The sequence below is a fragment of the Mercenaria mercenaria genome, chromosome 5 (genome assembly GCF_021730395.1).
Source record: "Mercenaria mercenaria strain notata chromosome 5, MADL_Memer_1, whole genome shotgun sequence".
Classification (NCBI taxonomy): Eukaryota; Metazoa; Mollusca; class Bivalvia; order Venerida; family Veneridae; genus Mercenaria; species Mercenaria mercenaria.
The window spans coordinates 52,115,644-52,143,249 of record NC_069365.1 but is presented as its reverse complement, the minus strand read 5'-3'; the positions used below and the strand labels follow the sequence as shown (position 1 = coordinate 52,143,249).

The following is a 27,606-nucleotide window of genomic DNA, read 5'->3' as shown; positions in this document are numbered from 1 at the left end:
ATAGCGTTAAAGTACAGTCTTGAAGTTTCTGTCTATGCACAAGCTATAAAGAAAGTTCTACTGTCAGTAATTGCGCAGAACCATGGTCAAACATAACATTTCCTAATTATGTGTCTATCTTAATAAAAGATTATCCTGAAATTTGTCAACATTTTTCTCCAGGGTGGATGTAAATACATCTAATGTACAAATTCCTTTTTCCCCGAAAATAACGCTCAACTTCCACTTCTTTTCATATACACATATAGCTATGAGTAGATGTATATTCCCTTAGTATCCATTCTTTTTTAAAATGTAAAACTTCTCCTAAATTATTATAGAAACTAATTCAGCAAAATTTTAATGATCCATCTGTATGGAAAACCTCAGAATAATTTGTCGTTAGTTCGTAATTCCAACTTTTCTTAACAACCGAATTTTGTTCCAATCAATATTTTAATCAAACAGTATCTGATAGCTCTTCAACTTGAAACAGAGGCCGTTCAGTATTTTAAAGAAACGGTTCCTAAACCAATATTTGTTCACAGCTTCAGGTATTGTATCTAATAATATATAATATTTGATCAGTTAATCGCCAATTCAGTGAAATTTTCATTGTTAATGATTTGCAAGAGCGATAAAACTATATACGGCCCGTCAGAGGGTGAAAAGCCATTTCGTACTTGTATTTCAGTCCTTGATAAAATCGTTTCGCATTGTTCATTCTCAAAGTATGATTTTTGGTAGTAGGTATTTTGAGCTGTACGGAAAAAAATCTTTCAATACTTTTTTTTTCAAAAGAAACATTAATTGCTCGTGCAGTAATTCCAGTTTTAGAGTACAAATGGCTCATGCATGTATTCAGGTTTTACGGTACAAATTGCTCGTGCAGTGTTTCAATCTTTATAGTAATGGTTTAATGGTTCGTGCTTTTCAGTTTAAATGGCTCGTGCTATAGTTCCAGTTTTACAGTATAAACGGCTTGTGCAGTAGTTAAAAAATTATCAGTGAGATAGTATATACAGTAAGTTATATTTGTGTGCATGCATACTACGTGACTGCATGCATTTAACCATTATTGTAAGAAAGAAACCAATCTTGAGTCATTAAAGTTTTACCCAAGATTCGGAAGGAGACAATTTCATTGTCATTATCAGTTTGAGTCACACCATGAGAAAACCAACATAGTGCATTTGCGACCAGCATGGATCCAGACCAGCCTGGTCAGGATCCATGCTGTTCGCTAACGGTTTCTCTAATTGCAGTAGCCTTTGAAAGCGATCAGCATGGATCCTTGCCAGTCTGCGCGGTCGCAAATGCACTATGTTGGTTTTCTTATGGTGCGGCTCATTTTATCTTCAACATCATCAGCAGCATGAAAATTATTTAGCGTCAGCAACATGAATAACAAAAATAAACATAATCACATTATACAACGAAATTACATTCATAAAAACGTTTGAAAGGTTCGATAATTATCTATGAATAATTTTATTGGTTATCATATTTTCAGCCTTATTTACTATCATTACAATATTCACTGCGAAAAGTCTTTTTTAACTACATCCAATTAAAGTATTTTAAACAAAAAGGCATAGAAGAACCTCATTCATTGCAGATTATAATCTACAATAGAAGTCACAAGTTCACACAGAATTGCAAATACTATAATGGCATTGTAAGGCGTAAATCTAAGGTCGTGGAAATGTTAATTACCTTTAATTCAAATCCTGTTATTTGACAAACCATACATGTTACTTTTCCCGCGAGTCTGTCTTGTGAATATGACAATTTTAACACCGTGTTTTATTGTTATCTTGACAATGTTTATGGTTTTTAGTCGAACAGAGTCAAAATTGGTTGAGGAAAACCAGAGGTTCCTTCCAGCCAATGGTTCAAGCAAATCGCGGGGTTTTAGCTGTAAAACGCTGTATTCAAGTACTGTAGTAGAAAGGCGGTGCGAAGCCAGCGACTTTGACATCGTTTGGTTACATATTTTCAAGAGACCTTAAACTATTCTGAGAAGGACGGTAAATCTCCAATGCAAAATCCATTGAAACAGGAACCATCTGCCAGAGATTGACACATACAAAATAAGACTGACAAGGCTAGTGAATCTCAAAATTGCTTTATTTGACAATGACCAGCGTATGAGCTTAAATTTTCATTTGCAGAAATAGGAAAAATTCCCAAGTTCACTCATTAAAAAGCTATCGCCATAATACTTCTCAGTTAGAGCCAGAAACAAGTTTTCTCCTTGAAAACAATCGGCGTGGAGGCAAGAAAGCCCTGTTCCAGAGCTTATAGCACCCTTCCACAATGTTTCAAACAGCGCATAAGCGGAGAAAAAAGGTAAGGACAGTGCCCCTAAAATAACTGAATAAAGTCATCTAAGTTCCCTATCCTCCCAACCCACTAGACCGCCACTTATTCAACTTTGCAACTTCAGCATGATGTACATAATCATAATTGAGCCGCGTCATGAGAAAACCAACATAGTGCGTTTGCGACCAGCATGGATCCAGACCAGCCTGCGCATCCGCGCAGTCTGGTCAGGATCCATGCTGTTCGCTAACAGTTTCCCTAATTCCAATAGGCTTTGAAAGCGAACAGGATCCATGCTGGTCGCAAACGCACTATGTTGGTTTTCTCATGTCGCGGCTCATATCGTCTAGAAAAATTCCTGGTACATTATTTTGATTAGGATAATAAGTGAGGTAGGTTGAGATCTGATGGGATATGGGATGCTTGCCTCGCACCAAACACTTTGGAATAAGTTCGACGCATGTACACTGCAAAATCCTGAAGTAAGCACTGAGATTTTTTATCTTACTTTATTCCCTAAACCAAATCTAATAAAATATTTTCATAATTTGTATTACAATATGAAGCTGGAAAAAAACTCTTAAGATAGGGTAAACACAAGACTTACTTGAAAACTCTCTGCTGTGCTTTTAAAGGCCTAATCTGGTAGAGACCATCCATTTAATGTCCGTCATATTTCACACTGGATTATACACATAACCACACACAGTTCTTAAAATAATTGTAACGTTAATGGAAGTCAGTAAAGCCCTCTTGTTAAAATTAACTAGATTAATTTCAAGTCACTCGAATCTGGAATTGTATTTTATATTTACAGATTAAACTAACGTGTAAAACGATGCCAGTAAAAGGATTATATCTTTAATTCAATATTGTTCATTCTGATTTCCCACATTCGATCGATCAACGTTATATTCACAGCTAGATATTGTTGATTTTGTAAGATATTGTTACCTTTCTTGTGAAATTCAATGCAACGAAAACTTTTGAAGTGAAATTATTTTTGCTTGACATAAAGCCCAAAATAAAGCAATTTTAGGCTTGATATTGCATTAAAATTGTCAGTAACGTTTTTGATATATGATTACTATTTTAAAATTAAAAATAAATATTTCTCCGCATTAAAAGAAAAATAACGTATGATTTTAGAACATAGCAATAACAAAAAGCATTTTACAACGTACTCATAAATATCAAATTTCATTAGGTATTGATGCAAAATTTAATCCTATTTCTCACTAATCACATGTAAAATGTATCTTTCATTAAAGATGCATGCGAAGACTTTAAGTACATTAATCATCTTTTAAGACCCATGCCGACAACGTACTTTCAATTTATGATAAATGCCTACATGTATATGAAAGAACCTATTCAAAATCTTGTTTTATAAACAAGATTGTGACATATCTGACATATAAACATTATCAATGAAGAAAACGAATAAAAATTAATAGGTACATAGTTCAATATAAAAGCAATTTGTAAGCAAAAGGACGAATTCAGATTTGTTTATACGATTATATCTTGTTTGTTTAGGAATCAAATTTCTATCAGGACTGTGGGACATATATACAGAAGGAATCTCTAATCACTGAAATGTCAATCCATTTATTTGATATATCTCTACACTTACACTTCACCAAAGTTTAAAGGTATACACATACAAGTACTTAGTTCTTACTAGGTTTAAAACTCGCAAATAAAATCCATTAAGATATGGTAGATATTTACTTCAGGACTTACACTGTGTCCAAGGTATAAAACTGACTAAAGACCAGTCTGTAAGCACTCCGTGCAGCATCTGATTGATCGATTTTAAAACTTAACTTTTGAAGGTTGCTTAATGGAACTAGTCTCTTTACTCAGTTTTGGAGCCAGTTTATTACCGCATTTATCTTGTTAAAGCAGCATGCCTCCAGATTTGGCTAAAAATATTTTTTCTTTCAAATTGAAGTTTGGTCATATTATGAACATTAGAATATGAATTTTTGTTTCTAAAATACTTTAAAAGTTCCAAATCAAGAAAAAAATATGACCGCGCCGGGAATCGAACTCCGGACCGCCGCGGCAATAAAAACATTTTCCCGTCGTCGTAACCAATAGCGCTATAGCTGAAGTAGTGAATAATGACTTCAAACTATAGATATTTATAATCGGGACAGTTTAATTACCTGGAGTAAAAGCGTGACAAAGGCTTTTCAATTTTCCTCGTAAAAAGTAGTATAAACAGCAAATTCACGTGTGTTTCCGTAACATAAAGTTTGTCAGTAATTAAGTTTTAAAGCCTTCTTAAGAAATATAGCATTTATTTCAAGATATCTAAAAAATATATATATATATTTGTTGTCGAACGATCTGGAGGCATGCTGCTTTAACACTCAACTATAGTAGAAAAGAATGGCTAGCCACAATTATATCTTATTTTTGGTAAACTGACGATTAGTATTGTAACAATTGTTTGGTCAAATCATAATACTGCTACACTTAAAAGCTATTCTGTCATTCGCAATAACATAAATCATTCTAAACCGTTATAATTGTTTATAAACTTGCAAAAAAAATAAAAAAAATAAATAAAAAATAAAAAATCATAAATTAAAATTGTGCATGTGTTATTCAAAACGACAGCCTTCAATTGCACTTGTTCAGTTTTCAACCGCTACTCGCATGCCTAATGACTCTTATCTCGCAAAGCATGCTTTTCCCTTTCCCGTACAAATCGTGCGGTCTGACAAAAATATCTGCATGTATTACATCATTTTGGTCCTAGTATAATCACTAAATACTGTTGTATTATCATGCACCTATCTTACCTTGATAATGACAACTCTGTCTTATCACTCGTAGGCCGTGAGGCCTTTTCTATCTGCATCTCTTCATACTGACCGAAACAGAAAAGTGTTCGTCCGTCCGAACGAGATTCCATGCGACTACTCCACCTAACTCCCGTCTTTTCACGTTTCCTTTGACGTTTTGTTCTACCGGATGGAAACACCGAAGCTGTGCTACGTAAATACTGGTTCGTGTAACGGGAATTATCACTCGTTCTGCCTTGAGTACTATTCACCGTACTGCCCCATGTAAAATTAAGTTCCGGAATGGTACGGGTTGTAAAACCCCAGTCTTCTCTTGGAGTAATCGTCGTAAATGATGCCCGGCTTTCAACCCTGGACATCTTGTTCTCATAATCCCGTCGAATCAATTCCATATTATGAAACTCCTCATCAGCCTCATCATCGGCAAATACAACAATTTTCTCCATTTCTTTTATAACGTTTTCAAAATCAGATTCAATATCACTTAGTCCTCTTTCCTTAGCTATTAGGTCCAATTCAATTTCTATATTCCGCCGTAAGTTTTCGTCCTTGTTGACTGGGGCATTATCAAATGTAACAAAGTCATCATCTTCAGCGCTGTTTTCTTTTGTTAAATCGACCTCCGTATTCTCTCGTGCCGGTGGTGTCATTGGATTTTCAATGTTATCAGTGGAGTTTATGTCATTTTTGTCAATATTTTGCCCAGATTTAGAAATCTTTATTGGTCTACTTTTGAAATCCGCCATTGTTAACGAATGTTAATTATCCTCGCATTGAAAGTCTCGATGATTATTGCCAAATTAATACACACAAAGAAAATCCGCTACTACGTTCTTTTGTTTTCTATTCGATTATTTCGTTTTTCATCACAAAATATGGAAACAAATTTATAACTGCATACGTTCGCGCCTAAGTACAATTTTAACAATTATGTAGATAATCAAAACCTTACTTTAATCTAATAGAATTAGATTTGCATTTTAAGCATTCTGAAAAAGTTGATCTTTAAAAATGCACCTTAACAGACAAACGATGGGACCTTTTTAATAATCTGGGTATATCCGTTTCTTTCCATTTTTGTTCTTTCAATTGACAACAAAGGGAAATGTTAAATAATTACGGTAATTGCGTGCCTCCTTAATTACTTTAAAGGGTTCGAGTTGCTTGGTGCATATATATTGTGGTATTGTTCGTCTTCATGAACAAAACAGATCCCGTCGCGTGTGGCTGACTCATTATATATGCTTACTTAATGTTCTAAAGGATGGCGTAGTTTGAACCAACCAATTTTAGCCCTTTCACACAAAACATGACTGTAATACGTGTGTAGTTAAAATGGGGTTGGGTTATAACCCATTTTCAGTTTCTATATTTTGTAGCGTTGGTAATAAGGAACAGTTATAAAAATGTTATCATAACTTAGTTAAATTTATGAATATTTATCATAATTTACGTGAATGTCAGACAGTATCTTATCTTATGCCACTAAGCAAATTATTACAGTGCTCTTTTACGGACATGTCCCCGGCATTCTAAGGCACATAAAGTAGCTTTCATCGACGATTTGAAGACAAACACACAAGTGGTATAGCATAATGTAATAACATGTCAAGTAATTAACCTGCCAGTTAATAATAAAATAATAGATAAATAAATAAAATAAATAAAAATGCTGAATGAAACGCTACCGGTTAACTAGTTAATCGCGACACCCTAACGTAATTACTGGTTAACTAGTTAATCGCGACACCCTTATTTAATACTGGTTAACTAGTTAATGGCGACACCCTTAGTTAATACCTGTTAACTAGTTAATCGCGACACCCTTACTTAATACTGGTTAACTAGTTAATCGCGACACCATTACTTAATACTGGTTAACTAGTTAATCGTGACATCCTTAGTTAATACCTGTTAACTAGTTAATCGCGACACCCTTATTTAATACTGGTTAACTAATTAATCGCGACACCATTACTTAATACTGGTTAACTAGTTAATAGCGACACCCTTACTTAATACTGGTTAACTAGTTAATGGCGACACCCTTACTTAATACTAGTTAACTAGTTAATCGCGACACCATTACTTAATACTGGTTAACTAGTTAATCGTGACATCCTTACTTAATACTGGTTAATTAGTTAATCGCAACCCCGTTAGCTAGTTATTCGTCACATTCCTGCCAATAGGTAATTGCCTGTATGTGTTAGTATAACTATATAAGGAGGGCTACCCATTTAAAACTCGATAGCTCCATTTCTTTTAATTTAAGTTAACATGATGCAATTTGATATGTACATCTCGAATCTATGTTTTTATAAATTTTCTCGTTCAACGAAGATAATATAGTAGAAATAAACTGTAAGGGTTGTCACTTTTTATCTGGAAATCCGACCCCAAAAAAGAACCCTTTGCTTTAATCATTCATTTTCATATTTCACAGCTGCCAAATTAGTAATTTCTAGAGACTTTATTCCATCAAATCAAAAGTTTTCTTTTTTTTCTCCATATAAGGTAATACACTTTTACAACCTCTGTTAAGCCATATTTCTAAAAGTTTGACACATCCGGTTCGTAATAATTCCAAAACTGTACGCCACTTGAAAGCTTTTATCGTATTCTAAAGATGTATTGTTATTTCAATTTCTCATTTAGTGATCTAGGTCTACATTTGAGAAGCTCTGACATTCGTTTGAAACGATGCTGACAAAAGTATCAGTAGCTATGAAGCGTCGGTGTTTAACATTTTCGTCTGGCTACTGAACGCTGTTCTGCACGTTTCTTGTACCAGATAGGTTATACAATGTCATGCCCATGTGTGTATTCTGGCTTCACATTCCCTATAATTGCAATTGTCCGTGAACATCGTAACTTCGTATAACCATAGTACTTCCATCTTGAGGATAATAAGAGAATGTTGTCTGTTTGATCAGTGTGTGCCGAGGCCCTAGGACAGACATGTATTAAACAAAGAAATTCTGCCTATACAGTCGTGGGTACGAGAATACAAACACACCAACACTCTTTTCGAGGGGCGATGTCGACGTCTGTATAGTTGTACCTTGACAATTGTTGACCTAGTTGTTATGAATGACATAACATACCAATGCGACAAAGTTCTGAGAAGACCTCCCCAAAACGATACAGCAGGTCCTCGGTTCAAGATCAGCAATTCTGTTCGTGTTGTATTAATAGCACACTTGCATTTATCTCCCTTATATCAGATCAGTACTATATTATTCCCTTAATTCAATTTCGTCACCTAACTATATGAAATTAAAACACAACACAACTTACATTTCAAATTCAATTTGTAATTTGTAAATATAGCACTTGGGTTATCGTATGAATACACATGGCTGATAATGTTAAGTAATACATCAATATTTATCATCATGAAATTAATAATCATTGTTCACATCATCAGCATAATACATCTATATTCATGATTTCGCATTCTACAAGCTATATCGTACATGAATACTACTGTATATTATTTACTCTCCATTTTTAATGTAAAAATTATCTATGTTAACCGGTCGGTTACCCAAAGCTGAATAACTTTACACAATACAATCACCGCAAATATCGTGCAAATTTAAGCAATGTTTTTAAAGCCAAAACTCGCTGTAAATACTTTATATTTATAGCGGAGTATACTGTTTGCAGCGGATTTTTTTACAAGTACTGTAAAAGACATATCTACAGGAAAACATATTTTCTCCACATGTTAAGGATTTTCGGAATAATTTGTATTACTGAACACTGACATCGGTTTCAATTAAAGACATGAAATGCTTATTCTGTTAAAAATATATCTCTTCAAAACGTCTTACCTCATTTAGATTTAGCCGAAAGACCAGATATATTATTTCTTAGTGTTTTTTTTTGAGAGGAAACGATCCAAATATATCTAAATCTGCAAGACGGTCACTATGACTATATAAATAACCTTCGTAATACTTGTACTAATGACGTGTTGGGGAAGACTTCCTCTAGCGAAATTGTCATCAAATGCTGAATCTGAACTGAAGTAAATAAGATATTGTAAACGTTATTTCGGTTTTCATTTTTGTTTTAACACCACTTTATATGTTTTTAACCAATTTCATAGCATGCTTATCCTAAAATTTCACTGATTTCATCAGGAATGTGTCGCCATCCTTTTTGTAAAAGTTTACTTAGTTCAGCCCTTATTTGTTGGTATTTGGCATCGTTAGCGGCATTGTAGTTTTCTTCAGGGTCAACTTTATGGTCGTAGAGCTCTAACTCCACTTTTCCTATCCCAGTTTGGTTTGTACTCCGGCGCGTATTTAAAGTCTACCCATTCTGTGTAGCGGTATCTGTCAGTGCGCATCGTATATCCCATAATATTATGGCCTCGGTGATATTGAGAGAATGCCGCCTTCTTGATTGCTGTGTTGGGGTTCTTTATCAGAGGTATCAGGCTTGTTCCTTCCCGGCAAAGTTTAGTGTGTTCAGAGTCTTCAAGACAAAGAGGAATGGACCCAAGACCTGCCGCCTCGACAATTGTGGGATACAAATCTACAAACTCGGTCAACTGGTCAGTCACTATACCATGATCAATCATTCCTGGAATATGTATCATCATCGGCGCATGCGTTGCGATTTCAAAATTTGTATGCTTGCACCATAATCCATGTTCACCTAGTTGCCACCCGTGATCGCCAATAAAGGATATGACAGTATTATTAGACAGACCGAGGCGATCGATTTCCGAGACAACCTCACCGACGAGAGAGTCCATCCATGTAACAGAACTATAATATGCACGTCTTAGGTCAAGGGTAACCTGATCAGGTTGCACCACTCGCATTTAACGCGATAATATCGGTATAGTGATAACGCAGCTCTGGGTTAGGGAACCATGCTATGCTAGGCATATTGACAGGTGCATATGGGTTAGATGGTAACCGAATTGTTCTTCTTGGATAAAAGTTTCGCATAACAGATTCTGGGAAAACGAAGGGAAGATGTGGTTTACGGAATCCAACAGCCATAAAGAATTTAGTTTCCCCTGTTTTTGCAGTTGGAGCCAATGTTCGCAGTGTTTTTACTGCATGGTCTGCAATTTGTCTGTCCACCAGTGGTTTGGTTTTAAGTTCACTGTCTGGAATGGCCATCCAACTGGGAAAACTTCCATTTTCATTCGCATAATTGAAAACTCCATGGAAGTAAGGTTCAGTCCAGGATTGTAGATCGTCACCTCCAGATGCAATGTCACCGTGAAATATTTTGCCAATACCAAACGTTCTGTATCCGTGCATCTTAAAGTATTCCGGTAAAGTTGTAAAATTTCCACCAACAGTTCTAAAATTAGTAACCAAGTTATAAACATGTGTAGTGTCCGGTCGGCGGCCAGTTAGGAATGAGGTTCTGCTTGGGGAGCACACAGCTTGCTGGACGTATGCACGTTTGAAAAGTAGGCTTCTTGATGCGAGAGCGTCTATATTTGGCGTATGCATTTTCGGATGAACTGGGGATGGAAAGTTACTTCCGGCGTATGCACCAAGCTGAGGTCGCAGGTCATCTGAGACTAGGAAAAGAACGTTTTACCTGGAGCTGCATACCACTACAGTCAACAGTGAAACAAAGACTAAAACCGCTGACAGTACTCGTATTCCTAATGCCATTATTATATGTTTGTATATTTCGCAATTTTGAAATAACTTTATTCCATTTTTCAATATGAAAGTGCAACGCCTCAACGAACTACGGTAAAATCAAATGTAGAGTCCTATTTAAATTTCACACTGTTTTATCTTTGATAATTCCAAAATTGTATGTCACTTGTAAGCTTTATCGCATGCTATCTCTGTGTTATTTGTTTTTAAATTTCATATTTTATATATCTCATTTAGTTTCGTAGATCTACCTTAGATGAGAGTGGATCTCCTTTGTTTACAATGTTTAGTACTTTCGGCAGTGGAGTTATCATTTTCGTCTTGATACACAGCTCTATCGCACGCACGTCCCAACACACACACACACACACACACACACACACAATTTCGCGGCAGGGCATAGTTATGGCATCATAAAATTGGTGATCAGAGCAAAATGTATAAACTGCTTTAAATCGTAAATATATTAATCGCATTTAAACAAAGGATAAAAGTTTTGGAGCTTTCTCAGTGCTCACGAAGCGCAAAATGACGAATTTGTTTTCTTAATTCAAGCCGAAGCATTTCCAAAATATGCACAATTTTCCGTACTTTTACAATATACTTTAATTTCGGCAATAAAATATGCACAATTTTCCGTACTTTTACAATATACTTTAATTTCGGAATAATACAGGCCCCAATCACAGGTGCCCGTCCAGTCTTGGTGCCCATATGGGTGCCGCCCCCTCAAAAAAAAAAAAAAAAAAAAAAAATTAAAAACACTGTTTTAAGCCTAAAACGAAAAAAAAAATTTTAAGAGTATTTAAATTAAGAGTATAATTATATAGGGAAAAAAAACTTTTTCAAAAAAAATTATTGTTTTTCGTTTTAGGCTTAAAACAGTGTTTTTAATTTTTTTTTTTTTTTGAGGGGGCGGCACGCATATGGGCACCAAGACTGGACGGGCACCTGTGGCCCCAATGTCACCAAAAAGGGCAAAAACAAGCATTTGAAATAACAGACTTAGCTAATCATTTACTTAGTTTTTTCGGGTGACAAGTCATTATATAGTCATCTCGGTTTCAAATTTAGACATAAAATGCAGTTTCCGTAAATTGTTTTCTTTTTTTTTTAAAGAAAAAAAAAACCCTCGCAAGTTATTAGTTCTAACCAAGTAAAAAGATAAAGCAGACGTTGCCTTTTTTCAAGGATAACTGGCAAGATAATACCAATTATGGTAAACAGTCACTTTGCCATTTTTCTGGATTTGTCTGAAGTGCATTTCCTAAAGACGCGTTTCAAATCTTACCAAAATAAATGAATCGAAAAACTTTCTTCGAGTTTCCACTTTAGTTTTTATTCCACTTTATTCATTTCAAGATCCGACTAATTCACTTCAGTTATAAAACAATTCAGTCAGTTTCATAACATCATTAGCTGATAAAAAATCATTAGACTTTATCCTAAAATTTCATTGATGTCATCCGTATTGTGTCGCCATCCTTTGTGTAGGAGTTTACTTAGTTCAGCCTTTATCTGTTGGTATTTAGCATCGTCTGCGGCGTTGTAGTTTTCTTCAGGGTCAACGTTATGATCGTAGAGCTCTACTCCACTTTTCCTATCCCAGTTAGGTTTGTACTCAGGCGCGTATTTAAAGTCTACCCATTCTGTGTAGCGGTATCTGTCCGTACGCATCGTGTAACCCATAATATTTCCATCACGGGGATATTGAGAGAAAGCCGTCTTTTTGATCGCAGTGTTTGGATCATTTATCAAAGGCATCAGACTTGTTCCTTCTCGGCAAAGTTTAGTGTGAACAGAGTCATCAGGACAAAGAGGTACGGACCCCAGTTCAGCTGCCTCAACAATAGTGGGATACAAATCTACGAACTCTGTAAGCTGGTTTGTTACGATACCATGATCAGTCATGCCGGGAATATGTATCATCATCGGCGCATGCGTGGCAATTTCAAAGTTAGTAACTTTTCCCCACTCTCCGTGTTCACCTAATTGCCATCCATGGTCCCCTATAAATGATATGACAGTATTATTAGAGAGACCGAGGCGATCGAGTTCGGCTATGACTTCACCCACCAGAGTGTCTACCCATGTTACCGCACTGTAATACCCACGTCTTAGATTCAGTGTAACCTGATCGGGAAGAGTTGTGTTTAAAGCACCACTCGCATTAAGTTTTTTAATATCAGCATACTGGAGAGTTAACTCGTCATAACGGTACCATGCTATGCTAGGCATGTTGACAGGGGCATAAGGATTAGCTGGTAACCGAATTGTACTCTCTGGATAATATGTTTGCATCACTGATTCTGGAAAAACAAAAGGCATATGTGGTTTTCTAAATCCAACAGCCATGAAGAATTCAGTTTCCCCTTTCTTTGCTTCTGGTGCTAAAGTTCGCAGCGTATGTATTGCATGATCTGCAATCTGTCTATCTATTAGCGGTTTAGTTTTTAGTTCATCGTCCGGGACAGCCAGCCAACTGTGATTTTTACTACCAAAATTATCAACTCCATGAAAATAAGGTTCAGACCAAGACAGTGTATCATCACCTCCTGTCAAATGGTGTCCATGGTATATTTTACCTATTCCAAACGTTCTGTATCCCAATTGCTTGAAGTATTCTGGTAAAGTTGTGAAATTACCGCCAACAATTCTAAAGTTGGTTGCCAAGTCATATACATGTGTAGTGTCTGGTCGGCGTCCAGTCAGCAGTGAGGACCTGCTCGGGGAACAAACAGCTTGCTGAACGTATGCACGTTTGAGAAGAAGGCTTCTAGAAGCTAAGGCATCAAGATTCGGAGTGTGCATTTTAGGATGAACTGGAGTTGGAAAGTTAGGTCCGAAATATGCACCAAGTTGCGGTCGCAAGTCATCTGAGACGAGGAAAAGAACGTTCTTCCTTGCAAAACTTAGTACTATAGTTTTCAGTAAAATAAGTAAAGTAATTCCAGAAAAAAATCTAAGTGCCATTATCATCACACACGCTCTCAGAGAACAAAGTTTTAGCCTTTGTTATAGCATTTATACAGCATTTGTTTCATATTTTAAACTATTCTTTAATATCAAATTCCATGTCACACTGTAATTTTGCGTGAGTGGTATAAACTTTAATTTTATATGATACATGTATTTAAAATTAATTTGGATTGTTGCCATCGTTCCCAGTCTAGGTCATTTTAGATTTACATGGAGGAATGTATATATATTAGGCCTATGTTGGAATATATGCGTTTCGTACCATAGCTTATGATAATCGAGTCATAGTTTTCATCATATATCCAAACTGATACTATTGCTATACTTTTTAAATTTTTTTTCTAAAACACAGTTCCATTTTAACAAGTTTTCATTAGGATGGATTTTAACAATTTTTTTAAAAATGGGTGAACTGTACGTGATGGAATTTAATTTTGAATGTTGATATTTTTTTTTAAAGATTTATGAAATGGATCGAACACCAGAATAAAAAATCAATACTAGTGGCTTTGGGATATATGTATGCAAATCACTTAACAGCTGGCCTTCAAATTCTATATAAAATTTAAAAGTTCGGGCTACTATTAACATATTAAGTTTTTTTCTAAAATGTCTTTCACATACATAGGCTTTACAAGAGTGAAAACAACAGTAAAGTGAAAAAAAAGTGGGGTTAAATTCTGGATAGAAAACAGATAGTTTCATACAAATAAACACACTGTGAAATACGATGAATTCTGGAGACGATCACTTGTTTCAGGATAAGACAAATGCTATCAAAATGTTAAACATGTTCCTACAATATGATTTCAGGTTAGACATTGCAATGAGTTTAGGAATATGTTTTGCAGAGCAAATATAAAACTATACATCTACAATTACTTGAATATTTACCGTTTGTAAATCTAAATGACGTCAATAGTTAATGAAGTCCGGAAGCTGGGGATTAATTATGACGTCTGCTATGAATTTTTGTACGTCACAAGTTTAGTAATAATTTATAATCTGTATCATATTGTGACGTCTGTGGGTACACACTTACAAGTTTTCGTAGTTTCATGTCAAATATTCATGCATGATTTATAAACATTGTAGGATGTCTTACAGAAATACTGACATCTTATTTTGACTAATACATGTATAGATATACTTTGACCTTCAAAAGATGACCTTTGGGCGAGTTCATTAACTAAGGTGAATCTGGTTTTCGGATAATCTCGGCTGATGATTTACGTAAGAAATAGATATAGGTATGTAATGTAAGAAATTAAACGAGTTGCGATCAAAGACTGCACAGCGTATTGGTATGTGCGATTGCCCCTGACACATGGCGTGCACGCAACCGGTGGGTTCGAACCCCAACATAATTTCTTTTTATTGTATTATGAATCATAATTCAAAAAGTATCTATCATATTTTATTGCCTGGACTTCAATATTTACTGTTTTGAATTATTTTACTTCATGTTTCTCATTCGTGCCCTCCCGCTTAGCTCAGTAGGGAGAATGTTGGTCTAGGGATCGCGTGGTCGCGAGCTCCATCCTCGGGTGGAGCGTATGTTCTCCGTGACGATTTAATAAAATACATTGTGTCTGAAATCATTCGTTCTCCACCTCTGATAATTCATGTGGGGAAGTTGGCAGTTACTTGCGGAGAACAGGTTTTACTGGTACAGAATCCAGGAACACTGGTTAGGTTAACTGCCCGCCGTTACATGACTGAAATACTGTTAAAAACGGCGTTAAACCCAAAACAAACAAATCCGTTTTCCCATTCGTTTTCTGTTACGTTTTTTTCTCTAAACATTTATTTCATATCAGAAAAAAAAAATAAATTCACAAATAAATAAGGTTAATCCTCAGATTCGCTGGCAGTGTCTGTTTCTGAATCGTTCGCTGAATCATCAACGCTAAAAACGTCTTTCGTGAAAAAAGTTGGACATAATTATCAAAAAAGACTTACTTTTACGGGATTCGAACCCACACCTACACCTAATAAACTGCATGCGACGGTCACTTTAACCCACTGCGCCAACGTGACAAGTTTAGTTCGTGCGATTGGTTGGTGCCTTTTATGCGTAAAATAAATATTCAGTAAACTATAGCACCCCTTTACTTGGATTAGTTCAATATTAAAAGTACATTTACGCCCGAATGCACAACGTATATCTATATAATGTTTACGATTATTTTTAGCTACCAGACCGGATTAGTTACCATCTATTTTGTATTTATGAATCTTCAGACCTCGCGTTCAGTATTACCTAAAGTAAATATTCATTATTCCCTTCTGTTTTAGACCGCTTGTAGTGACTGTCATCGCGTGGAATGACTTATTTTCGCTAATTTGTTCTCGTACACAAACGTCAACTTCCATTTTTCACATGTCTTTATCTGCGCATGCGTCGATTGATTATCGATGTCAGTATAGGCATACAGACACTAAATAGAAAAATGGCGGACACAAATAGTCCTCAGTTTTTTTGCTCTGTAGAGCTATTTTCCTCTGTTTCTTTGCAATTTTTTTGCTAAAATCACATGACAGATCTATGCTTGACATGTAAGTAGCATTTTCATAATGAAATAACAACATGACAAAATTTTTCATGGAAACTTAGATCATACACCACCAGTATAATTTGGGGTCTCATTTTTTAGCTGATTTTGCAGTTTGTGTGTTTGACTGAAATTATTTTTCTTGCATCAAACATGACCCCCACTTTTCTTTTGATTTTTAGTTAGCACTGACAATATTCTTCAAGAAAATGTAAGTTACAGAAATTTAAAATGGGTCCTGATGTGTGCTGCGGTCATTGGAAATGGGTCAATTTCATATAGAATAAAGAACAACAACTATTTAGTGTGTTATAACCTATAAGATGACATTGGTAAAAAATGAAATCTGGCCAGATGATGGTGGGAATGGGCTAGTTTGATTAGAATTTGATAGAAAATGACAAATTAATTGCAATTTTGTTGAAAATGAGGATAAAACCCAAAAATATCACATTTTCACTGTTTTGGGTGTATTTTTTTCAAAAATTGCATATTTATAGGCTACTGATTGCTATTTTCTGGCCATCAGAGGTAAAAGTGAACATATATAACAGTTTAAATGTGTAATTTGCATGCAGATCAGAGTAGAAAATGTCAAAACAGGGCAAAACAGGGCTGAATTTAGGGTAACTGCTTAAAAATTATGTCGTGACAGCTATTTTTGACAAAATCTGACGCCTTGTCTTATGGTACTGAAAATGCCGTAAAAACTTGGAAACTGGTGATATCAAGCTAAAACATTGTATTTCTTCATGCATTTGGGTTTCTTGTACATTTCAAATGCAACTGGCACACTGTCAGAGAAAAAAGTTTTTCTTATAGGCATACAGACACTAAATAGAAAAATGGCGCGAAAAAAAATGGTAGTCGCATAATGGCGGACACAAATAGTCCTCAGTTTTTTTGCTCTGTAGAGCTATTTTCCTTAGTTTCTTTGCAATTTTTTTGCTAAAATCACATGACAGATCTATGTTTGACATGTAGGTAGCATTTTCATAATGAAATAACAACATGACAAAATTTTTCATGGAAACTTAGATCATACACCACCAGTATAATTTGGGGTCTCATTTTTTAGCTGATTTTGCAGTTTGTGTGTTTGACTGAAATTATTTTTCTTGCATCAAACATAACCCCCACTTTTCTTTTGATTTCTAGTTAGCACTGACAATATTCTTCAAGAAAATGTAAGTTACAGAAATTTAAAATGGGTCCTGATGTGTGCTGCGGCCATTGGAAATGGGTCAATTTCATATAGAATAAAGAACAACAACTATTTAGTATGTTATAACCTTTAACGTGCGGCTTTGCTAAATATTATACGGGTATCTTTACCGGCTCTTACACGTTACTGCGCATGTGCACCGGCTCTGAAAGTTCGGCCACCGGCTCAGTTGCATGCACTGCGCATGTGCATCGGCTCGGACATGGTAACTGCACATGCCATGCGGCATGTCACCGGCTCGGAACGCCCAGAACAGTTCTTGGCAGTCGCCTTCTAGTTTTCCTATCGTAGAGCAGCATTTTTGTCTAACTCTTAAATACTTAGAAAAATAACGTAAATTTACAGAAATTAAGGTAAAGTTTAACAACTTCAACATCTTAAGGTGTTTAAATCATCTAGTAAATTTTTACGCGCGGTTATTTTTGGGGCATTTTCCAAATTTATTGTCACTTTAGAAATCGCAAGGACTTTGTTAATTTTTGAGGTCTGACAGCTTATGTTTTGAATAACGAACATATTTCTAATTCATCTTTGAGCAATTAATGCACCTTTGAATTAAATTGTCGATGAAATGAATTATTTTAACTGTTATACGGTGTAATCATTTGCGTTCAAACTGCGACTCTAGCCTGTGACATTTTAGTCATAGAGCAGCAGCTACATCACCTTCAGAAAGACAAGACCTTGAGTCTTAGTCTGAATCACAGCAACTACTGAGAACTACGACTTCAGAGATAGATCATCAATTATAGAACTTCAACTACAAATATATAGTCCACCCCAATAGATTATCAGCCTTAGCCCTTAGTCACGTTACCACAACTTTGAGAGATTTCTCCACCACTCTACGAAAGCCGTCGAGTCACGGCGACGAAATAAACATAGACCCCCGAAAATATTTTTCGTCACACTATTACAAGACATTTTCTCACAACTTCAAAATGTATGTAATTTAAATAGCGGTTATGACTATTATGAATCAATGTTGTCATTATCATTTTTCAAAACGAATTGGTTTTCTGGTAAAGTGTTTTGAAACGATCGAAATGGTAATGTTTGTGCCATTGATACGACAAATGTATCATCAGTATCAGGATCAGACGTGCATGTACAGTAACATTTCTAAGTCGATTAGTAATTACAAAAATCCGATGTTTCATCTACAGTTTGGTCGCCAATAACGGATCACTTACGAGTTTTTTAGCGATAATTCATTTCATCTCACAAAAACTGTTTATCAACTGGTCTTCAGATGTGCATTATTATCCTCTTAATATCACAAAATAAAAAAGATTTTAAAAGATTTCATTACAGTGTAGAAGTGTTGATTTGTAAGTGATCAGTGTTTTCTCCAATAGCGAATCACATTCACCAATACCGGATCACGTGCCAGTGTAGAGTGGGGATCATTTTAAACCATAAAAATAACAGAAATCAACTGTTTTTTCATTCTTTGATAAACAATCTAGACATATGAAGAATCGTACTTAAAAAATTTCAAGTTTCGCTTTTTTTAATAACAAGAAAATGGAAATAACCTTTAAGAAACCATTTTTAGTCTAACCAATACTGTAATCTTTTCCATTTTTTCCAGTTCCATTACACCACCTGCTTTGATGATTTTAAGCAACTGACTGAGTTTGGCAAATTAATAATCAATATATCTACTTTTTTGAAAATGTAGTTACATGGCAACACAACACCACCACCTGTCTTACCAGCAGCCGGCGAGTCTTGTGCACCAGTTAACCGCTAATGGCAACTTCACTACAATTTGCTTTGATAGCTACAACATCTTATTAAGAGCAAATTATAAGTCATTACTTGGTAATACTGGTCTATAATGGTTTACCTCTTAGTTGGTGTAGGTTTTAGGACACCTTATTTCGTTGAAAAGAAAAGGGAGGGTCGTCTGCAAAATTTCACTGTCAAAGTGAGGGTTGGTTTCTGTGTCGAGCAAATACTTGGTCAAGCGGTTCACTGACCTTGATTATGAAGACGCCAAAAAAGCAAATAAACATTTTGTATTCATAATTGTAAAACATTAATATTCATGACCACAAAGTTTCATTACCTTTGATAAACTTTTTTAAAAAATACAGAAACGATTATCAAAAGTGATCCGCTATTGGGGAAGATCCGCTATTGGCGACCAAACTGTACGACCCATTTTTTGCCTAAACTAAATACTCTTGGGCCAAAACAGCTCAACAATAAAAAAAAAACGAAAAAAAAACAAAAAAAACAACACTTCTATGCCTAATAAAAGTGAGCATGCAAACTAACGAAACAGACGACAACTGCTTGTTTGTTGTTACAGAACAGTAACGTAACACATTTGGAGAATTATCAGGACGTCAGAAGATCATCACACCACGGTTTAAATTTAAATTGTGATTGATCGACAAAAATATACACATTTATTCTGGTTATGAAAAATTAGGGGGTAACCAATAATATGAACATGAAATGTATTGTGAAATGGTAAGACAGTGTTCTAAATAAACACGTTGCCTTATCTATGATAAAAAGAAACTCGTTTTGGAACCGGGACAGTTCATGCTACATGTAGTTTTACATTTCAGTATCTTTAGATATTCATATTTCATTTTCAACCACAGATCTTCTAATTCCGAATATGTCGAAAAAAAAAAACAAGTAAGGAAACGACATTTAATCCCTTCAATTAAATTTTCTTATGTATTTTTCAAAGTGAAAACAAAAAAGAAATGTAAGCAGGCGATGACTTTTTAGCTAATTAGTATTAGGTGTTGGGGAGCATTTTGTTGTTAAAGTAGGTGATGATCTTGTTTACGCAATATCATGGGTTGGGGAGCAGTTTCTTGTTAAAGTAGGCGATGATCTTGTTTACGCAATATCATGGGTTGGGGAGCATTTTGTTGTTAAAGTAGGAGATGATCTTGTTTACTCAGTATCATGGGTTGGGGAGCAGTTTTTTTGTTAAAGTAGGAGATGATCTTGTTTATGCAATATCATAGGTTGGGGAGCATTTTGTTGTTAAAGTAGGCGATGATCTTGTTTACGCAATATCATGGTTTGGGGAGCAGTTTGTTGTTAAAGTAGATGATGATCTTGTTTACGCAATATCATTGGTTGGGGAGCATTTTGTTATTAAAGTAGTTGATGATCTTGTTTACGCAATATCATGGGTTGGGGAGCAGTTTCTTGTCAAAGTAGGCGATGATCTTGTTTACGCAATACCATTGGTTGTGGAGCATTTCGTTGTTAAAGTAGGTGATGATCTTGTTTATGCAATATCATGGGCTCGGGAGCAGTTTGCTGTTAAAGTAGGTGATGATCTTGTTCACGCAATATCATGGGTTGGGGAGCAGTTTCTTGTCAAAGTAGGCGATGATCTTGTTTACGCAATACAATTGGTTGAGGAGTATTTTGTTGTTAAAGTAGGTGATGATCTTGTTTATGCAATAGCATGGGTTGGGGAGCAGTTTGTTGTTAAAGTAGGCGATGATCTTGTTTACGCAATATCATGGGTTGGGGAGCAGTTTCTTGTCAAAGTAGGCGATGATCTTGTTTACGCAATACCATTGGTTGGGGAGCATTTTGTTGTTAAAGTAGGGGATGATCTTGTTTATGCAATATCATGGGTTGGGGAGCAGTTTGTTGTTAAAGTAGGTGATGATCTTGTTTACGCAATATCATTGGTTGGGGAGCAGTTTCTTGTCAAAGTAGGCGATGATCTTGTTTACGCAATGCCATTGGTTGGGGAGCATTTTGTTGTTAAAGTAGGTGATGATCTTGTTTACGCAATATCATGGGTTGGGGAGCGGTTTGTTGTTAAAGTATGTGATGATCTTGTTTACGCAATATCATGGGTTGGGGAGCAGTTTCTTGTCAAAGTAGGCGATGATCTTGTTTACGCAATACCATTGGTTGGGAAGCATTTTGTTGTTAAAGTATAGGTGATGATCTTGTTTATGCAATATCATGGGTTGGGGAGCAGTTTGTTGTTAAAGTAGGTGATGATCTTGTTTACGCAATATCATGGGTTGGGGAGCAGTTTCTTGTTATAGTAGGTGATGATCTTGTTTACGCAATATCATGGGTTGGGGAGCAGTTTTTTGTTAAAGTAGGCGATGATCTTGTTTACGCAATATCATGGGTTGGGAAGCATTTTTGTTTAAAAATAGATGATTTTGTTTACGCAATATCAGGGGTAGGGGAGCAGTTTATTATCATTATAGGTTTGATGTTGAATAAAATTACCTCCAGTAAGAATGAATGCGCTTTCGGAAATTGCAACTGTATCCAAGCAGTTCAAATTACCTTTTCGTTAAATAAAGCTATGTTTTGAGATCAGTACCTACACGTGTTCCGTTCCTCGGCGCTTTTATCGACATTTTCGCGGCGGGTTTTATTGACATTTTTGCGGCGGTTTCATTGAAATTTGACGTTCGCGGGAATCCTTTACTGAAACTAACAATTGCATTGAGATATAAAGCAGGGAGGAATTCGAAAAAGCTATGTATGGCTAAAGATGACAGAAAAAAAGCACATCACAGAAAGTATATTAATGTACAGCTGCATGCTGATGGCGATAGAAGTGGAAAACCTATTACAAAATATCCGCGGCTAATCCTTATTTATGACGATTTCATTTTAATTATTTAATAGATCTCTGAAATTTGTGGGTGTTTTTTTTTTTTTTACATTTTGATACGAAGAGACTTATAGGAATTATATGCCTCTAAGTAGTCTTTTACAAAGATGATTTTTTTTATTCAGATTATTTTTAGTTTGTGTTTTAGTCATATAATTGTGTAGCAGGGAAATTATATACGAAGCAGTGAAATTATCAGTTTATCAGGATATAACCGACAAGCATGTACATTTCAATGAAATACTGAAAGTCATGAATTACAAACGTTACATTATTAAAATATGAACAAATGATAGTGATAACTCACCTTGACTGTTGAATCTCTGCCTTCATACTCGTTGTAACAGGAATGTCTTGTACATCAGTTTTCCAATATAAATCTCGAATACTTATTCCTTGCAAGAACCTAGGATCAGACCAGGACTTGCTGCTCAAACGACTGTCCATGCTTATATCTGTCCGTGGCGTAATTATCTGTTTTTCAATTTGTTTAATGGCACTTTCGGTCAAAGATCTTATATTCTGTGTTAACTCCGCTTGCCTTTTATCAAAGGCGTTCGTTTTAGGTGCTTCTTCTATTTGTTGCTTTAACTTTTGTTCTGCTCTCAGTTTGTCCTTTTCTTCTTGTTCTCTTTTCTTTTTCTCCGCCCTAAGTCTTTCAAGTTCTAATTCTGTATCACTTAGGTCATCTCCGTTGTCATCGGTGTCCTCATATATTCCTAGATCTTCTTCCTCTTTTGAAATCATTTTCTTTTCTTCACTTTCATCTTTAACAGCTGTGATAAAGGTTCCATCTGATTCTTCGTCATCATCAACATTATCATCAGTGTTCTTCGCTGGCAATAGTTTTCCATGAAAACCATCAGCGCTACCGTCATATATTTCGTCAGTTGGTTTATTCTCTGACGCTACAAACTCAGGCTCCTCTTTCTTTCCATTTGTTTCATCGTGCTCGTCAATCACAATCTTCGGATGTTCTACTGGCAGATCTTCGGGCTTCATGTTTTACCAACAATCTGCAGTGAAATTAAAAGCTCTGCCAATTGCCCAAATCGGAAAATGTTGAGATTTAAATTAATGATCACATCCTTTATCAGTGTCAATCAGTGGAGGGATATCGTTATCGACAATATGTTGTATTGCGCATTAATATTACGCATTAACACACTGGCCATAGCTTTATCAGATCAAGTGGTTCCAACGTTGTTTGAATGGTGAAATTTACGCCAATCAGGTGGAGAAATATGGCCGATACTACAAATTTCCGGTATTATAAGTATGATTTAAAGGAATTTCTACCCGTTAAATAACGGATCAAATAAAAAACGATGGGTGCACCTGGAGCGCAAATGTGTCTATGTTTTAACACATGTGTCCATTTAGCTGAGATTTGTGCCGTTTATTCAAACACTTCTGTACAGTCCGGCGGGGGAAGGAGATTTTTTACAGTTTTTGACAATATCGCCTCAAATGTTGTGTTTATCGGGAACAAGTAACTGTTAAAACACTTTTTATGTAAAGGGCTACATCTTAAAACAAAGCGTGTGTATTTTCGTAGATTTATTCAGAGTTGTTTCTGAAAAATCGGCCGAAAACCTGATGCAACGCCGTTTCGAGTGGGTCGCTATGCAACGCATCAAGTGGATACCGTCACTGTGTCTTACTTGCGAAGTCTTATCCGTCTTAAAACAGTCATTAAGGCCTAACAATGAATAAATTTAGAGAGTTTTATATCATTATAATAATCCCGCCATTTCTAATACATTGTACTTTTACATTTTTATGCTCGCTTTAACATTTAACATATTTTTGTGGACATTGTCAAGAAACATCAACACAAAAAAACATAAAACAAGGATGAACACCGAACAATATCATAAAGTAAATAATAGTATTAGTTCGTTAAAACAAGAACCATTTCACTTATCTCCTCCGCGAATGGTACTGAACAGCATACCAAAGGCGGATTGACTCTTTAAAATCAGTATAGTTACAGTTGGTAAATTTTAGTCCTTTAAAACCAATACATTGCGATTTCATTACTGTTGTGCATTTAAGCTGTTCATACAAAATAAATAAAATCACAGAGACCGTTAAAATTGGCCAGGGAAAAGACAAGATTTTCTTTTTGTCCTCCATAAAACAGAAACGACGTAATAAAACTCTATGGTCGCCGTTCAAAAATGAAAATACAAATGAAATACAGACACCAATAAAAAAAACGGACCAGCAATTCTAAGAGAGACGTGTCACCAAGCAAACGATTAAAAGCGTTTTCTCTATGTGCTCAAAGTGAATAAAAAAACACACAAAAAAACCCCGAAAATTCTGCTAATTCCAACTTCAAGCACCAAAATATCAAGAAAAAAACCCTGTTCACAATAAGGAATTAGAAGAAAGAGTTTTATCTGATGAAATGTTTGAAGAATTAACAAAGGAAGAGACAGATTTTTTAGATATAGACATTGCAAGCGACAAGGCTGTCCTGAGACAACTTTCTGAAGCAAAAGATACATTATTTTACAATATTTCTAACTCTTATCAAATCGAATAAGTACCCCTTGGCAAACATCAATTTTCTTCTTTAGGTACAGACAGTTAAATAGTACAACTGTGACACGTCTCTCTTAGTATTATTGCTAGTCCGTTTATTTTCTTTCACTGGTGTCTGTATTTCATTTGTATTTTCATTTTTGAAAGGCGACCATAGAGGTTTATTACGTCGTTTCTGTTTTATGGAGGCATAGAAAATTTTGTCTTTTTCCTTGGCCAATTTTAACGTTCTCTGTGATTTATCTCTCTGAAAATAAATGAAGGCTACACCAGGAATATGAATGAAAATGTGTACAAACAACTGATCAATACTTTTATCATGGACTAAACTTTATTTATTTTGTATGAACGGCTTAAATGCACAGCAAATCAGTAATGAAATCGCATTGTATTGGTTTTAAGGGACTAAAAAGTAACCAACTGTTACTATACTGATTTAAAGAGTCAACCCGCTTTTGGCATGCTGTTCAGTACCATTCGTGGATGAGATAGATATCCTTGAACTGGTTCTTGTTTTTACAAACTGTAACTATTATTTACTAAATGATCTTGTTCGATGTTCATCCATGCTTTATGTTTTTGTGTAGATGTTTTTTGACAGTGTCCGCAAAAATATGTTAAATGTTAAGCGAGCATAAAAATGTAAAAGTACAATATATTAGAAAGGCGGGATCATTATAATGATATAAAACTCTCTAAATTTATTCATTGTTAGCCTTTAATGACTGTTTTTAAGACGGATAATACTTCGCAAGTAAGACACAGAACGGTATCCACTTGATTGCGTTGCATAGCGACCCACTCGAAACGGCGTTGCATCAGGTTTTCGGCCGATTTTTCAGAAACAACTCTGAATAATTCTATGAAAATACACACGCTTTGTTTTAAGAGGTAACCCTTTACATAAAAAGTGTTTAAACAGTTACTTGCTGCCGCTAAACACTATATTTCAGGTGATATTGTCAAAAACTGTCAAAAATCTCCTTCCCGCGCCGGACTGTACAGAAGTGTTTGAATAAGCGGCACAAATCTCAGCTAAATGGACACATGTGCTAAAACATAGACACATTTGCGCTCCAGGTGCACCCATCGTTTTCATTTGATTCGTTATTTAATGGGTAGAAATTCCTTCAAATCATACTTACAATACCGGAAATTTGTAGTATCGGCCATATTTCTCCATCTGATCGGCGTAAAATTCACCATTCAAACAACGTTGGAACCACTTGATCTGATAAAGCTATGGCCAGTGTGATTAATAATGCTTTAATTTACAAAATCCTTTAAAATGTGGATAGGAATATGAGGTTTATCTTGTAATAAACTTGACCTTTGCTATAGTTGTTTGACTTTTAGAATTTTTTAGAAACAACGTTAATCCCGGGTTTAAATGGAAAACTTGATAAGAAATAACATACCTAAAATGTTAAAACGATTTTGAGTAAAACTATTTGAGCTGATCTTATCACTTTTTATGATTTAGTCAATATTTGAACGTATGCATTTCAAGTGGCTTATACAAGCTTTTCCATTTCTGTCGGCATGGAGCTGTATTTGTTCGATGTTTGAAATGGTGATAACCTTCTTGATATTAGATATTAACGTATAATTGAAGGAGTATCAAACACAAAACCCTATCAATGATCATATCAAATACCAATAGTGAGCACCTTACTAGGTCTTCATCAATGACCATCTGTGATTGTCATACGCACCAATTCCATAACGTCCTGTTTTGTAACTAATACCTTGCTAGTCCTTTCTCTCATTTCCTACATATTTTATTTATGTAGATTATAGTGATTGTAATGAAATCTTGTTTTATGCTTGTATAAATTATTCGTATTTGTGTTCAAATTTATTCTATATTTTCGCTGTCTCACTCGGCTCCCTTTTTATCCTAGCTTTGTTCTTACTGACGTAGTCATTCTTTTAACAAATGTTTTGCTTTTCACACTGGTCTATAAACAGATATTCAAAGTCACGAATCTACCTAAAGCTCTACCTATCCCCCACTGCACATGATCTAATAAGAAATTAAGTAAGATAAGTTACACAATTATGATGAAAAATGAGAGATAAAGACAAAGTATTTATTTATAATTAATGTCATGAAATTGTTATTGTTTCAATTCAGTGCACCATTTAATAAAAAAGACTTATTAATGATAACTGAACTTACCGGTTTCCTTTAAAAAGTACTTTTGAATTTTAATACATTCAAGATCATCGTTATTCTTCACACTTATATATATTCCAAATTTCAATACATGTTGAACAAATGTTTTTATTCGTAAATCAATAAATAATTATCAGTTCATTAGCGCATTGTTTCAGCCAACTTTAGGACTAGACCCCTTTTAAACGAATTCACCCGTGGCGGGTTTAATCAAAGTTAAATGATATAAATGCGATCGACTGTAAATACGTGATCAAAAACTTTAACCGGTCTCTATTCATTTTGTACGCTAATGTCACATTACAAAGATATATTGGCCTTTTAATACAGAATATTTCGTATTGAGACGATATATGCTTTATAAATTCTATCAATTGTGTGTAAATTCATCAGGTATTTGTGTCTAACCTTGATTTCAAACAAACTTTGCTGTTCAAATTAGAATGAAGAATGGCGTAATGATGTTATGAACGACATTGAATCGTCAAGTTAAGTAAATGATTTAAATGAATTGCCCTTCAATGTGAAATTATATCTACAATCGGTGTTGGTAAAATTGTGTTTTAAATGTAATACGAATACGTTGATTCCATTATCATTTTTATCAATATCATTTTTGATAACGTCTCTGAAATTGTGTAAGAAGGCATTGTACAATAAAAGTGTTCTGCGTTGGAGTATCAATGTCATGATGAAACAAAATGC

At 35.2% G+C, this 27,606-nt stretch overlaps 2 protein-coding genes across 3 annotated transcripts in view; both read right to left on the bottom strand.

Annotated features, from left to right (window-relative positions):
- LOC123557213 (uncharacterized) overlaps positions 1 to 27,172 on the bottom strand; it is a 45,550-nt gene extending 18,378 nt beyond the window's left edge. The window contains exons 1-2 of one of the 2 annotated variants that reach the window (XM_045348549.2): positions 26,905 to 27,172; positions 22,477 to 23,185 (exon numbers count right to left, since the gene is read on the bottom strand). In XM_045348549.2, the coding sequence (XP_045204484.2) occupies positions 22,477 to 23,171 (695 nt within the window). In that variant the 5' untranslated portion in view covers positions 23,172 to 23,185; positions 26,905 to 27,172. Of the gene's footprint in view, positions 1 to 5,120; positions 6,182 to 22,476; positions 23,186 to 26,904 lie in introns of those variants that run through there. The other variant, XM_045348547.2, reaches the window with a different exon arrangement.
- LOC128557044 (iduronate 2-sulfatase-like) lies at positions 9,082 to 11,078 on the bottom strand. The gene has a single exon (XM_053543557.1). The coding sequence runs from the start codon at positions 10,610 to 10,612 to the stop codon at positions 9,944 to 9,946; it is 669 nt and encodes a 222-aa protein (XP_053399532.1). The 5' UTR covers positions 10,613 to 11,078; the 3' UTR covers positions 9,082 to 9,943.
- Positions 27,173 to 27,606: the final 434 nt, after the last annotated feature.

Excerpts from the sequence above, each read along its gene's own strand:
- LOC128557044 (XM_053543557.1), bottom strand. The coding sequence starts at position 10,612 with ATGCATACGCCAAATATAGACGCTCTCGCATCAAGAAGCCTACTTTTC.